General features: G+C 36.2%; 1 protein-coding gene across 1 annotated transcript in view; it reads left to right on the top strand.

Moving 5' to 3' along the window:
• The window catches only part of NUP205 (nucleoporin 205), a 55,108-nt gene that overhangs the window by 20,432 nt on the left and 21,860 nt on the right, over positions 1-12,816 (top strand). The window contains exons 13-23 of the mRNA XM_030002954.1: positions 773-955; positions 2,121-2,171; positions 2,770-2,979; positions 3,783-3,882; positions 5,560-5,697; positions 5,949-6,138; positions 7,225-7,345; positions 7,843-7,924; positions 8,349-8,513; positions 10,851-10,975; positions 11,931-12,045. Of these exons, the coding sequence (XP_029858814.1) occupies positions 773-955; positions 2,121-2,171; positions 2,770-2,979; positions 3,783-3,882; positions 5,560-5,697; positions 5,949-6,138; positions 7,225-7,345; positions 7,843-7,924; positions 8,349-8,513; positions 10,851-10,975; positions 11,931-12,045 (1,480 nt within the window). The remainder of the gene's footprint in view (positions 1-772; positions 956-2,120; positions 2,172-2,769; positions 2,980-3,782; positions 3,883-5,559; positions 5,698-5,948; positions 6,139-7,224; positions 7,346-7,842; positions 7,925-8,348; positions 8,514-10,850; positions 10,976-11,930; positions 12,046-12,816) is intronic.

The following is a 12,816-nucleotide window of genomic DNA, read 5'->3' on the forward strand; positions in this document are numbered from 1 at the left end:
AATTCTGTGATGTAGTGAGATGCCCTTGGTTTTGCTGATGCAAACACAAGACAGATTGGTGAAACTAATTAGGCTTTTTAAAAATCATCCTTGGTGATGGTGATAATGGGGTGTTCCTATGTGAGCTATCATGTCAGCATTAGATAAGCATGGGGAAAAAGGAACTCTTAAAACTAATATTTCCTGGTGTCATCAAACCATAACCTGGAAAGAAGCATATTTGTTCTAAGGCTGCAGGGAATTATCATTTGCAGAGGCTAGAGGCTGCCCAGTGGTTCATCTGAGAGTCTCAAATGAGCTTACATTGGTGATGACCCTGCTCTTAGACTTAAACAAATTCTTCTAAGTTCCTAGCAAATGTCCAAATGCAATTTAAGTTCATAATAGAAATATTGATAAAGTTCCTCTACCAGTGCTTGAAGAAGCTGTCTAGAGTGTAAGTACTTAAACTTATTTAAGACTAATTCTATGAATGTGTGTCTACTAAAAAAAATAAAATAAAAAAAAATTGGGTTGTTATGAGAAGGTTATATTATGCACATAATTTTTCTGTATGGATAAGCACAATTTTAGTACTCGTGAGTCATTAAATTGGGCTTTTTTTTTTAATTAAAATTGTTTGCTTTGGAATGGTCTGCCAGTTTTCTGTTGTTTTGTGTACTTTCAAGTACGAAGCAGAGTTGTTGATACTGAACTGTGAGTTAGAGATTGGAAGACATGAATAATCTTCAAAGTAATAATCTGCAGTTTTGTTTTTGGTTGAACTCTGTAGAGTGAGAACGCTCGCTTGGCTCTTTGTGAGCACCCTCAGTGGACACCAGTAGTGGTCGTTTTGGGACTTCTGCAGTGCAGCATTCCTCCTATTTTGAAAGCAGAGCTATTAGAAACCCTTACTGCTTTTGGAAAATCTCCTGAAATAGCTGCTTCGCTCTGGCAATCCCTGGAATATACGCAGGTATTTTAGGATTTTCAGTGCTTAGAACTTATAGCATCCCAATCTGTTGAAATTGTCAGTGTATTTGAAATAGTATTGCATTTCCTCCTGAATTTTCTTGTTGCCATTGTTGAATATAAATTTTTTTCACTTAGTTAATGCAGTTCTTACTTTGAAACGATTTTGAAAATGACAGTATGGTTTTATGCCTCAGTGATCTCACTGGCTGTGCTTATTTTACATAAATACGGGTTTCCTAATACAGTCCTGTGTGTTCAGTGTGTTTTTTCCTCAGTGTATGTCATCAGTAATAAATGTTCTTCAGGTTACATATTTTTCTGTTTGGGTTTTGGGGTTTTTTTGGTGTGTAATATTCTTCCAGTGTGAGTGGTGCTCATAGAAAGAAGGGACTGGCTAAAAGGCTCCACTTTCAGGCATTTAATTTTCAGAGGAAGTTAATTGTAATTTACAGGATATTGTTGCCAACTTCCACATTTAGGTGGCGAATGTCAGATACATATTAAAAGCCCTACCTTTCAAAAAAGTGTTTTTTCCCTTCTGTCTTGATTTCAGAGAAAAATTTTAAATGTGAGTCCTAAGGAAGATGAATATCAAATGTAAATGCTCTCAGTATTGTTAATTCAAAAACCATAACAGGATGGGCTTATTGTATAGTCTATATTATGGTTCAGACTAATTGCTGTTTTATTTGGAAGAACTTGAGGCATTTGAACTGCAACTGCTGGTTTATTGTTAATTACTTATAGAAAGACCCTGACAATAATGACATCTTATAATGGTAGTATTGTAAATGCTCACCACCTTTGCTTCCTAATTTATGATATTCCTTAAAATATGCTCTTGTAAGAGATAACAAGGGAAACGTCTTTCCCCTAGCCAATATAAGACAAAAATCGTTAATGTGAAAGTATTTCTGTTCTTTGTTTCATTTAACGATAAACATGATGCAGATCTTTGAGGATGTAAAGCTAGAAACATACAAGTGTACAACATATAATCCAGCCTTTCAGACAGAAAAATCTTAGCTTTTCACCTTTTAAGAGGATTTAGGAAACCTCTTCTTACAGCTCAGAAGTGATGAGTACCTTTTAGTACTAATAGACATGATGGAGACGCACTTCAATTATGTGAAATGTGTTGTTTCATTTCTCTTTCTCTTTTGAAGATACTACAAACTGTGAGAAGTCCAGGGCAGAGACAAGCAATTGGTATTGAGGTAAGGGTTTCTTTGTACCTAGGCAGCCTCTCTGACCATCTGCATACGAGTTTGGGAAACACCTGCAGACACAGCACATGCTGCTGTGTCCATGGGAAGCCCTTGGAATAGGTGCTGTCATTTCACTCCTTCTCAAATTACTTTCAGGCCTGCTTGTAATTTCTGGAAATTTTATCCATTTACGAATCTAGTGCAGCTTTGTACTAGTAAAAGAGCAGCATCTAAATTCTCAAATTCCTTATGAGCACTTCTTAGGAAGATTTTAATTTTCCTATTTTCCTAAATTGGCCTCACTTTTGTTATACCTTAGTACAGCCCACTTCTAATACAAGTGGTAAATAAAAGCAAAGTATGTAAGTGTTGAGGCATACCTTCTAGTAGCTCAGAAATGGATGAAGAGTGTATTGCTGAACTGACAGTACTGTTGCTTCACAGCTTTTGCTCTGTTTGTAGCGTACCATTGCCAAAAAAGCAGCAAAGTCAATTCACTGTGAAGTAATTCACAGACGATGCCCTTACGTTATTTGTTCTCACGTGTTTCTTCCTCCCTCAAAAGCTTTGATTTTTCTTCTTCTGTTTTTGCTGTCCTCTTGGGAAGGTGGAGCTGAATGAGATTGAGTCCCGATGTGAGGAATATCCTTTAACGCGTGCCTTCTGTCGACTCATCAGCACGTTAGTGGAGAGTTCATTCCCCTCGAACTTGGGGGCAGGTCTCCGCCCACCAGGCTTTGATCCCTATCTCCAGTTCCTCAGGGATGCTGTGTTTCTCCGATTCCGCACCAGAGCTTACCGGAGAGCTGCTGAAAAAGTAATTTTTGTTTGAAGACTTTTTTTTTTTTTTTTTTTTTTAGGATGTAGTTAAAACGATTTGTCACTGGTGATGTGGCTTAGATCTGTTTGAGAAGCTGTGTAAGTTTGATGCAGCAGAGGTAACCTGGAGCAGTTCATAGTGTTTTGATTCTGTAAACAGGTGATTTTTCAACTCGTGGGTCATCAGGATCTGTGAACTACTTCTAAGGAGCCTGTATAAACTATCTTTTTAAAAAAACAGAAGCAGTTTATATTATTGCTAAATTTCAATTTGCTATATAGGACTCTGCAACTCTCCTACATGGCTAATGACTTCTGAACATCACATGCCCAAATCTACAAGTCAGATTTGTCCTTTCTTCATGATACTTCAGAGAATATTTCTGACTTGCTGAACCGAGGAATTTGAGTTTCCTTTATGATCCTTCTGGATTAAAGTGCATGCTAAACTGTATCCTGGAAGCTATTAATGATCTCTTACTAACTGTATACCTGTTAAAGACTCTTTATTGTTTGTAGTTTCAATAAACTAATATGTATATTGTATCATAGAGCCTAAAATAGGCAGTAAATCTGTTTTGGTGTTCCATTTTACTTCAGAAGGAAAGCTTGGCCTTTCAAATTATTTGACATGATGAATTATAAGTGTTGTTGGATCGTATTTCAGAATTAGTTAGTCATGCCATACATACGGATCCATCACTGCACTGCCTGTTGTATTCTTTGTCGTCCTGGTCTTGTTGCTGCAGTATCAGTTTTATTCTGTGTATGACTTTGTCTTCATTTTGTAATTATCTACAGTGGGAAGTAGCTGAGGTAGTTCTGGAAGTGTTTTACAAATTGCTGCGGGACTATGAACCTCAACTTGAAGACTTTGTGGACCAATATGTGGAGTTACAAGGTTAACTTGTTCATTTGTTCACTGACAGACAGAGTTGTAAATTGCTTTGCTCTCTTGCCTCTATCTTGTGATCTTGTTCAATATTGCAAGCAAGCTGGTGGAAAGCTAGACCATGGCTTTAAGATAGGAAGACGTTCAAAAAATGTCCACGTACTATCAGGAGCTCTGTTGCTAATTCAGTAGGGCTTCATGTACACTGTTTCCTATTTCCCGAGCTTTACTAAGAGGATGATTTCTGTCTGTCTTGCATTGCTGGTTTGATCAAAGAGCAGCATTTGATGCTTAAAAAATACCGTGGTTTTGGGCTTCTTCCTCTGGATTTCTTTGGTCTATATCTAAATCACCACTATTCATAGGGTTAATTTAAAGGTGTCAGTGTATTTAATATATCCTCTAATATTAATATTATTGATAGATTAATTATTCAGAGCAGACAGTAGCAGTAGAATTATGATCTGAAGACATTTAATTCTGAACAGCTATTCTTTAAAAGGCGAAAGTAGATGGCAGTTGCCTCATTATAGGAAATTTAAGGCTTATTTGGGCTGCAGATTTTTTTTTTTAATATGAAGTTTCTTTTTAACTTTGAATGCCAGCCTCATGCCTGTGGATTTGCTTGTAGCAGGAGAGAGCTGTAAGAACCACTTCTTAAGTGAACAATAACTTTAAGACATACTTCTCCAGTGAGCTCGCCTCAGTCTGGGAGGCCTCTGTGCCCTGTACTTTGACAAACAGTTCTTGGTAGCTTAACTGGCTTGAGCAATTTCTGTTAGCTCATTCCTGTCCTCAGCTAGTCCTTCAGCTTGTATGATTATTTGTGGGCTACATGATATTTTGGAGAAATGGGTTAAAACCGATCTTTTTGACTAGATCCATTTCTTGAACTGATGCAGCGTGTGGCTCCATAGTGGCACGGCATGTCTGTTGGCATGTTACGGGGCAGCACAGCCATGGAATGAATGGAAGGAGAAGGGGATTGTTGAAGCTGATGCCAAAAGAAACCACCCTTGTTCTCACTTGCATATTAAAAAAGATTCTTACTGCTCTCCTGCTTTTATCCACCATTTATCCACCATAGTTTACTAGGAGACTAGATAAACCAGAAACATTAGTCTTGACTTTTATTTTGTTTTATGAGGATCTTTGAGTTTTAGGCTAGTACTTTCATTTTTGCATACATTGTTGCAACAGACATGCAAGTATCTATACACTATGAGCATTAGGGGTTCAGTGGACCTTCTCAGCTTTCATTTCTGGAAATGCTTTTTCCCTCACCCAGGGTTTTCATGCAGGTTTTGGGGGGATGTAAACTTTTTCCACTTACTTTTCAGTCTTGCAAAATCACTTAATATAGCTCCAAGTGGTATAAAGTCCTAGCATTGATTTGAATCTAAGGTCAGATCTACTTAGGGAAAGTCTTAACTGGTTAAAGTGAAATTGTGTTATTAGATATTGAAAAATAATGGTAATTGCCATTACTACTCTTCCCAAGCTTTTTAAATTACCTAAATGGCTATGTGTAAAGAAAACCTCAACACTTTATATGCAGTATGTTTCACCTATTTAGATGTTGCTTACAACAACAGGGACTTATGTTTTGTAGCTCAGGCAGCTAGCTTGAGTAATGAAAGTCTTTTCTATTAGATGTTAATTCTTTTTTTCCACTCCTCTCTTTAGGAGAAGAAATAATAGCATATAAACCACCTGGATTCAATTTGATGTATCATCTATTGAATGAGTCCCCAATGCTGGAACTGTCCCTTAGTTTGCTAGAAGAAGGGGTTAAGCAGCTTGATACTTACGCTCCGTTTCCTGGTATGTGCCTAGAATTTATTTTTCATGTGAAGTTAAAATGCATACTAAGTAGGATTTAAAGCTGACGCTGCATATCTTCAACTTGATATTGTGTCTCTTGCATATAAAAATTGTGTTCTGGGGGGAATTTTCCTACTAGTAAACAACTGACAAGTTTGTTCTTGGAGCAAGGCTTGATGAATGAAGTTTATGAATGTAGTCTAACTGCTCCTTTGTTTTCTGTATGGTTTTTTGTTGTTTGTGCACTGCAGGGAAGAAGCATTTAGAGAAAGGTGTACAGTATTGCCTTGCACTTCTAAACTTAACCCTACAGAAAGAGAATCTTTTTATGGATCTGTTGCGGGAGAGCCACCTTTCCCTTATTGTCACACCACTGGAGCAGCTGCTTCAAGGAATCAATCCTCGCACTAAAAAGGCAGATCATGTGGTGAATATTGCTAGGTATGTGCAAATTACTGCGAAGGGAGGAGTTTTGGAGGCACGAAGCATTTGGATCCTGGTCCTTTCGTTAGTTTTGCTAGCCAATGCTTCTTTGCACAGAGCATCTCTGAAATTTTCTTGGAGTGGGGAGGTGTCTTCACAGGTGGTATGATCTGTGTATTTTCTAGTGCAAGATTGGGATCTGCATTTATAGTTTTTCTTTCTGAATTTTTTTTCCCCTCATGATTTTTTTCCTGGTTGCCTTATGTGCAGTGATTCCCTTGCATATAATTTTCAGTTTGCCCCAGACTTTGGTTGTTATAGAGTTGGAGACTAAAACTTCATGTGGTTGCTATTGGCCACCTAAATGTTTTATAGTATTGTCCGTTAGCTACTATATTGAAAGTATCAGGCTAGTACTCTGAAACTCCGTTTCAAATGTGAAACTTTAGGATTTCCACTTCCCACAGACACCTTCTGTTACTGTTTGTTTTTATAACAACTTTACAGACAAACCAACATTGAACAGTAGAATTGAGTGCATAAAAAAGCAGTGATATTCTGATGTGGAATGCACAAAAAAAATGAACTCTTTCTGTATACGTGTTTTTGTCTTTCATTTATATTACTTTTTTCACATAACAGTAGTTGACAAATAGTTTAAAAGAAGTGTGCCTTTTAAGATGCTTTTATTTTTTTTCTCTCACCTATTTTGGGTACATGCAGTAGTTGATTTTTACCTAGTTTTGGTCTTCAGTGACGCTTGTTTCTGCATGATCTGAAGGTATTTTCTCCATGTTTCTCATGTGAGCCTGTGGCCAGTTGTTTTAACTTGCTCTGCAGTGTTTGAGACAGATTTTGGATAATAAGAATGATAAAAATTCCAGGAGAGATTATTATCCCTACTCAGCCTACTACCCTCCTTTTGATGGAGGCGTGTTAAATGCTTCATGTAGACTGAAATTTTGTTTGTAGCTTTAACGTTATCTCACTTAGTTTGATTTGTAAATGTTTTAGTTCTAAATGTTAATTTTTCATCTGTGCATTACTGTCTTGAAGTAGTGAAATTCTCAACAATTTCATTACAATAATTTTGTATTTTTGAAGGTATCTCTATCATGGAAACAGCAATCCTGAACTGGCTTTTGAAAGTGCAAAGATTTTATGCTGTATTTCTTATAATTCCAACATCCAGATAAAGCTAGTTGGTGATTTCACACATGATCAGGTAAGTGTCAGTTTCTTTGGATCTGGACAGAGAAACTGGTGGAGAAATACTGCTCCATAATGTTAATTTAAAGGATAGGTTTCTAGATCAAGTACATTAAAGCTATATTTTGTCTTATATCTACCTACCTCTAAAAAGTCTTACTGTGGCATTGTGAAAAGCAACTACTTCATTAATTGGAAAAAACCAAAATCATGAATGTTTGCAAGAAGGAAAAGGACAATATTCTTTGAGATACTGAGACTTTTTCTCGACTTTATAGTCTTCAACCTGTGAGGATAATTTAGCATATGTAACAGTGGATTTTTTTTTCTGTTCAGTAGCTAATTGCTAACTTATGCTTAGAACAGCTACAACTCTGAACTCCTGCTTATTAACTAGGTTATAAAATTTTTGTCTAGAACTTCTGTCAACTTACATGGAGGGAATTATGAAAGGTATTGTTTTTAATACTCTTAAAATCCTCTTCATTTCCATCCTTCCATTGTTGAATACAGAGTATTAGCCAGAAGCTGATGGCTGGGTTTGTGGAATGTTTGGACAATGAAGATGCAGAAGAATTAATTAATCCAGATGAGGGTATGTCAAAGGCTTCTTAAAAATGGCTTACACTGTTGCCTTTTGCATAGAATGAAATTAATGAAAGAGGTGAAGAAAGTGCTTTTAAGTCAGAAAACCCCTTTCTTGTGTTGTATTCTGGAGAATTGGACCTTTAACAGAATGAAAAGCACCAATGTCGTGTTAAGACACGTCCACAGTATGATGAGCCAACCACAAACTGAGTCTGTTTTCAGAAGACAAGTATTTAACATTGCTTTGGATGTATTTAGAGGTGTATTAATAGTAATTTGAAATTTGGTCTTGTATCCCTCTGTACTAATATAAGTTGATGCCTTAGCTTTCTTGTATTTAACTTGAAGGCTCCGAGGATTATTCCATTAAATGGTTTCTTCACTTTATTATTCAATTTTTTATTTTTTTTTTTTTTTTTTTTTAAATCAAGAGCTGGAGCCTGAAAAGAAGCGGGCACAAATCCATCATGAAACAAGGATCCATATTCTGAATCTCCTTATCACCTCTCTTGAGTGTAGTCCTCCCAGCCTTGCTCTGTATCTCTTGGGATATGAACTAAAGAAACCTGTCAGCACCACAAATCTGCAAGATCCAGGTATGAAGAGGAAAAGTTGATCTGGCATTTAATCAGTTCTGTTACCAACACTGAGAATATTTATTGGAAAGTTCATGGGGAGAAGCAGTTCCTCTTAATGTTAAGACAACAGGCCTTGTTCTAATCCTCAAAAGCTAAATTAAAAGTTATGTTGATATCCAAATGCAGCATTTAAATGGCCTCAGGATTTGATCCTTTGTTTAAGTTGGATTTTGGAACAGACTAGAAATTGAGTTGTGCAGGACAAGGATAATTTAGAAGTGAAACATTAATTTATTTACTATTTTATGCAGTGTGGTTGTGTCCACAGTACAAAGAAATTGATTTGATCATCCAAGAAGTACCTACATATGACAACATGGGAATCTACAAAGCAGATTGTCACTTTGAACTAGTTACACTATTTGACTACTCTTCTGTCCCTCCTCAAACTCCTGTTAAAATTAATTATAGGGAAGAAAACCAGTTTTGTTTAACATTGTAGAAGAAAACCTTTTAGAATATGTGGGGTTTCATTCTACTGCTAGGTATATTAATATATTTATATATTCATAATATATATTTATATATTCGTATGTACAGATATATATGAGAATATGAACTTTAAAGCAACAGGAGCGACATTTCTAATGTTTCTTGAATTGGTGAGAAAAATAGTGTGTTAGTATGTGTCTTGTTTGCCGCCTCAGCTTCTAACTTGTATTCAGTACAAGACAGACATTGGTAAACTTGAGCAAGTTCAGCAGAGATGGTCAGGGGCTGGAGTACTCAGCCTATGAGGAGAAGCTGAGGGAATGGGACTTCTTCAGCCTGGACAAGAGAAGGCTTTGGGGGGACCTCATAGCAGTCTTCAAATACCTACAAAGAGGTTAATGAGAGGATAAAGCCAGGATTTTCAGAGGTGTGTGGCAGGAAGATGAGACAGTGGGCATAAATCGAAACAAGAGGCTCCAGCTGGATGTAGGAGAAACTTTTTCACCATGAAGACAGTGAAGCAGTGGAGTGGGTTGGCCAGGGAGGTCATGCAGTCTTCATGCTTGGAAGTTTTCAAGACCCAACTGTATAAAGCTATGAACAATCTGGTCTGATACCATAACTAGGCAGTAGTTTGGAGTTGAGACGTCCTGAAGTCCCTTCCAATCTGAAGTATGAGATTCTTTCTCAGCTGTTTTAAAGGATGTTTTATATGAACATGTTTGAACAAACATTTGATTTTAGTTACTTCGATAAGAATATTTCTCATTATCTTTAGGTTTGTATTGGACGCTGTGGCCCAGCAGTTTTTAGTCCTTCATAGTTCTAAATGAAGGGTAGATAGGACTTGAATTATATTTGGGGGAAAAAAAAGAAGTCTTAAAATTATTTGATATATCAGAAAGATGAAAAAAAGATGCCAACCTATTTTTTTCATCTGCAAAGTAGCTTACAATTGCAGACCATGTTTTGGATATTTTGAAATGCCATAGTTACATAATACAGGTAACTCATCTGCAACCACACAATTTTACAGGATATCTCATGTTAGGTTAGTGATAGGGGACTTTGTCTCAAAGCTGTGAGAGAGCCTTGCACGCCTCTTTGAATTATCCCATTAATAATGTGAAGAAATTATGACCATAAGCCATTTGCCTCAAGATAGTAATTTCCTACTAAAGCATAAATTATACGTGTCCAAACAGAGAAGATTATTTCCCCTGTAAGAACTACGATTATTGATGCCTTTGCTGCTTCAGGACATCTTTCTGGGTTGATTAAAGAATTAATTGGCTAAAGGAAGAATGCAAAAAGACAGGGTTTTGACTTCGGTATTGAAGTCTCCTCCCCATTCCCCTTGGTTGCAGTGTCAGGTGCCTTTAGGAGCGTTAGTCATAAAATGGCTGTAATTGTAAAATAAAGACAGGAATTTAAAGCTTCTCTTTGAAATTGTCAAATGAGTATTCACTTAAAGTTTAAGAGTAAGAATTCAAATTTTCATTTGGTTCATGCAGAATATTAAAGAATCAATTGAATCTCTTTTTTTTTTTTTAATAGAACTGAAGAGAAAGTTCTTAAATAAATTTTGATTGCATAATTTATCCTCTTTCACCAGTATCTCAAAAGCCTACAGACTAACTATAAATGTTTTCATTAGATTTTTGCTGAAACACAGTTCCTTCTTTTATTTTCATTAACGGAGAAAAAACTTTGCCAGATATTTTTGCTGCAGCTCTGTGGAGCAGTATAGTGCAGCACAAGGTATCTGAACAATTTAGTTTCCGTAACTCTGTGTACTAACTTATCTTTGCTATGGAGGCAAGTAACATTGGTAATGTTAAGAAATTATTTTTGTATTTTAAGGTGTCTTGGGTTGCCCACGGACTTGCCTTCATGCTATTTTGAACATTCTGGAGAAGGGTACCGAAACAAGGAATGGGCCTACAGCAGTTCAGGAATCTCCTCATCTTGCAGAACTCTGTTACCAGGTATTCAGCATATTTTCTGTTGGCATATACTGAAAGTAGGCTCTAAGTAAAATAAGCTGCTACTTGGTTGGTGAACACAGATGGTTGATGATTTTGGTAATAGTTTCATTTTTAAAATGCATCTGTCAGGTTTTTATATACATTGAACTCTTTCTATTTTACCTTTTTCTGTGTGAAAAAGTATTATCTTGTAGCAACACAGAAAATAAAGAATCTGCACTTATGTCAGAACTTGGAATTGGGATATACTTAGAAAACTAATGTTCTAAATATTTTTGGTGAGCCTTTGAATCTGTTGTGACATATGCCAATTTTTTTTTTTTTTTTATTTTGGAACTGCAGTTTGCCAGCAAGTAAGATAACAAATAATCCCAAATAAGCCAATAAAATTCTCTTCTTTATTCTGTAGCAGTGACAGAATGTATATATGTATGTCTGAGGGGGTGAGATGGGGAAGACAGCTGAATTAGACGTATGTGCAAGGTAGCTGATATTTGGCCTTAAATCATATAATAATATGGTTACACACCTGTATCATGTTGAAAAATCTGTGGAATCTAGAAAGGATTTTAAACACCATTAAAAGTGAAAGATGCCATACTGTAGAAGGAGGGGGGAAAAAAAAAAAGATTACATTTCCTGTCTTGGCGAGCCTGGAGGCTGAAAAAGACACTCATTTTTTAAGTGAGCTGAACAAACAGAAAGGTTTATATAGTGTCATGTTGTGGGCAAATAGCCGTTGGAGTCATCCACACGCTGGTAGTCCTTTAATGTCATAATTCAACGTCTGTTACAAATAATATGTTCAGCTTTGGAGTAAGCTGATGGAAAACTTACTGTAAATACAGGTAATATTGTTTGAGCAGTAAAACAGTGTTATGGATCTTTTGATTTGGTGGTTGGTTTGTTTTTACAATAAATTCCATAAATGGGTATCTCTGTTTTTGATTGTCAGGTGATCTATCAGTTGTGTGCATGTTCTGACACATCAGGTCCAACTATGAGATATCTGAGGACCAGTCAGGATTTCTTATTCACTCAGCTGCAGTATTTGCCATTTTCTATCAAAGGTAATTTTTGTGCTAAGATAAGATTGTGCATGCTTAAAATTCAATGCATCTTTTGACTCCCTAGGAATCATAGAAGAAACATAAGTAGCATTATTAAACTGAATTAATTACTGTCTCCGCTAACCTTTTAATTCTGCAAAGATTCAACTCTGCCTATTTAGGAAGTTCAGATTTTGTAAAAAAATGTTAATTTTGGAATGTGTTAAGTGTCCAGAAGTAACTCCTAATCTATATTTCAATTACCATTGTAGTTTTGTTAGATTATGCTACAGAAAAAATATTTTGCAAAGTAAGAATGCTACTAAGAACTGAAGGTAGAGAAGGCTGGTGGTTGTAACCAACTGTATCTTCACTTCCTTTGAATAAAGAATTTTTATTTGGTGATGGCATTAATTTTTAAGTTAATAGATGTGGTTTTAATGTTTCAGACCAACATTTCTCAGGTGTCTTAAACTGAACTGACTTTATCAGGTGCTTGACCACTAGTCCTTTGTTAAATGATAGTAAACTTAGCATTCGGATACATGGATCCAGCGTGGGTAAAGCACTTTAGATGATTCTTATATAACTTAAGAATCTAAATTAGATGAATATAGAATATGAAGATCCTTGGAGAGCCACGTTTAAGCCTTATTAACTTTGATTAAAGTTATAGTTCATTTTGGGTAAATGTCTGATTATTTTCACTGAAATTATAACTGACCCTATTTGCTCAGGAAGCACTGCATTCTCCACAATGACTGTTAGTACAGGTTATATCCAGGTTTTTTT

The sequence above is a fragment of the Aquila chrysaetos genome, chromosome 26, assembly GCF_900496995.4.
Source record: "Aquila chrysaetos chrysaetos chromosome 26, bAquChr1.4, whole genome shotgun sequence".
Classification (NCBI taxonomy): domain Eukaryota; kingdom Metazoa; phylum Chordata; class Aves; order Accipitriformes; family Accipitridae; genus Aquila; species Aquila chrysaetos.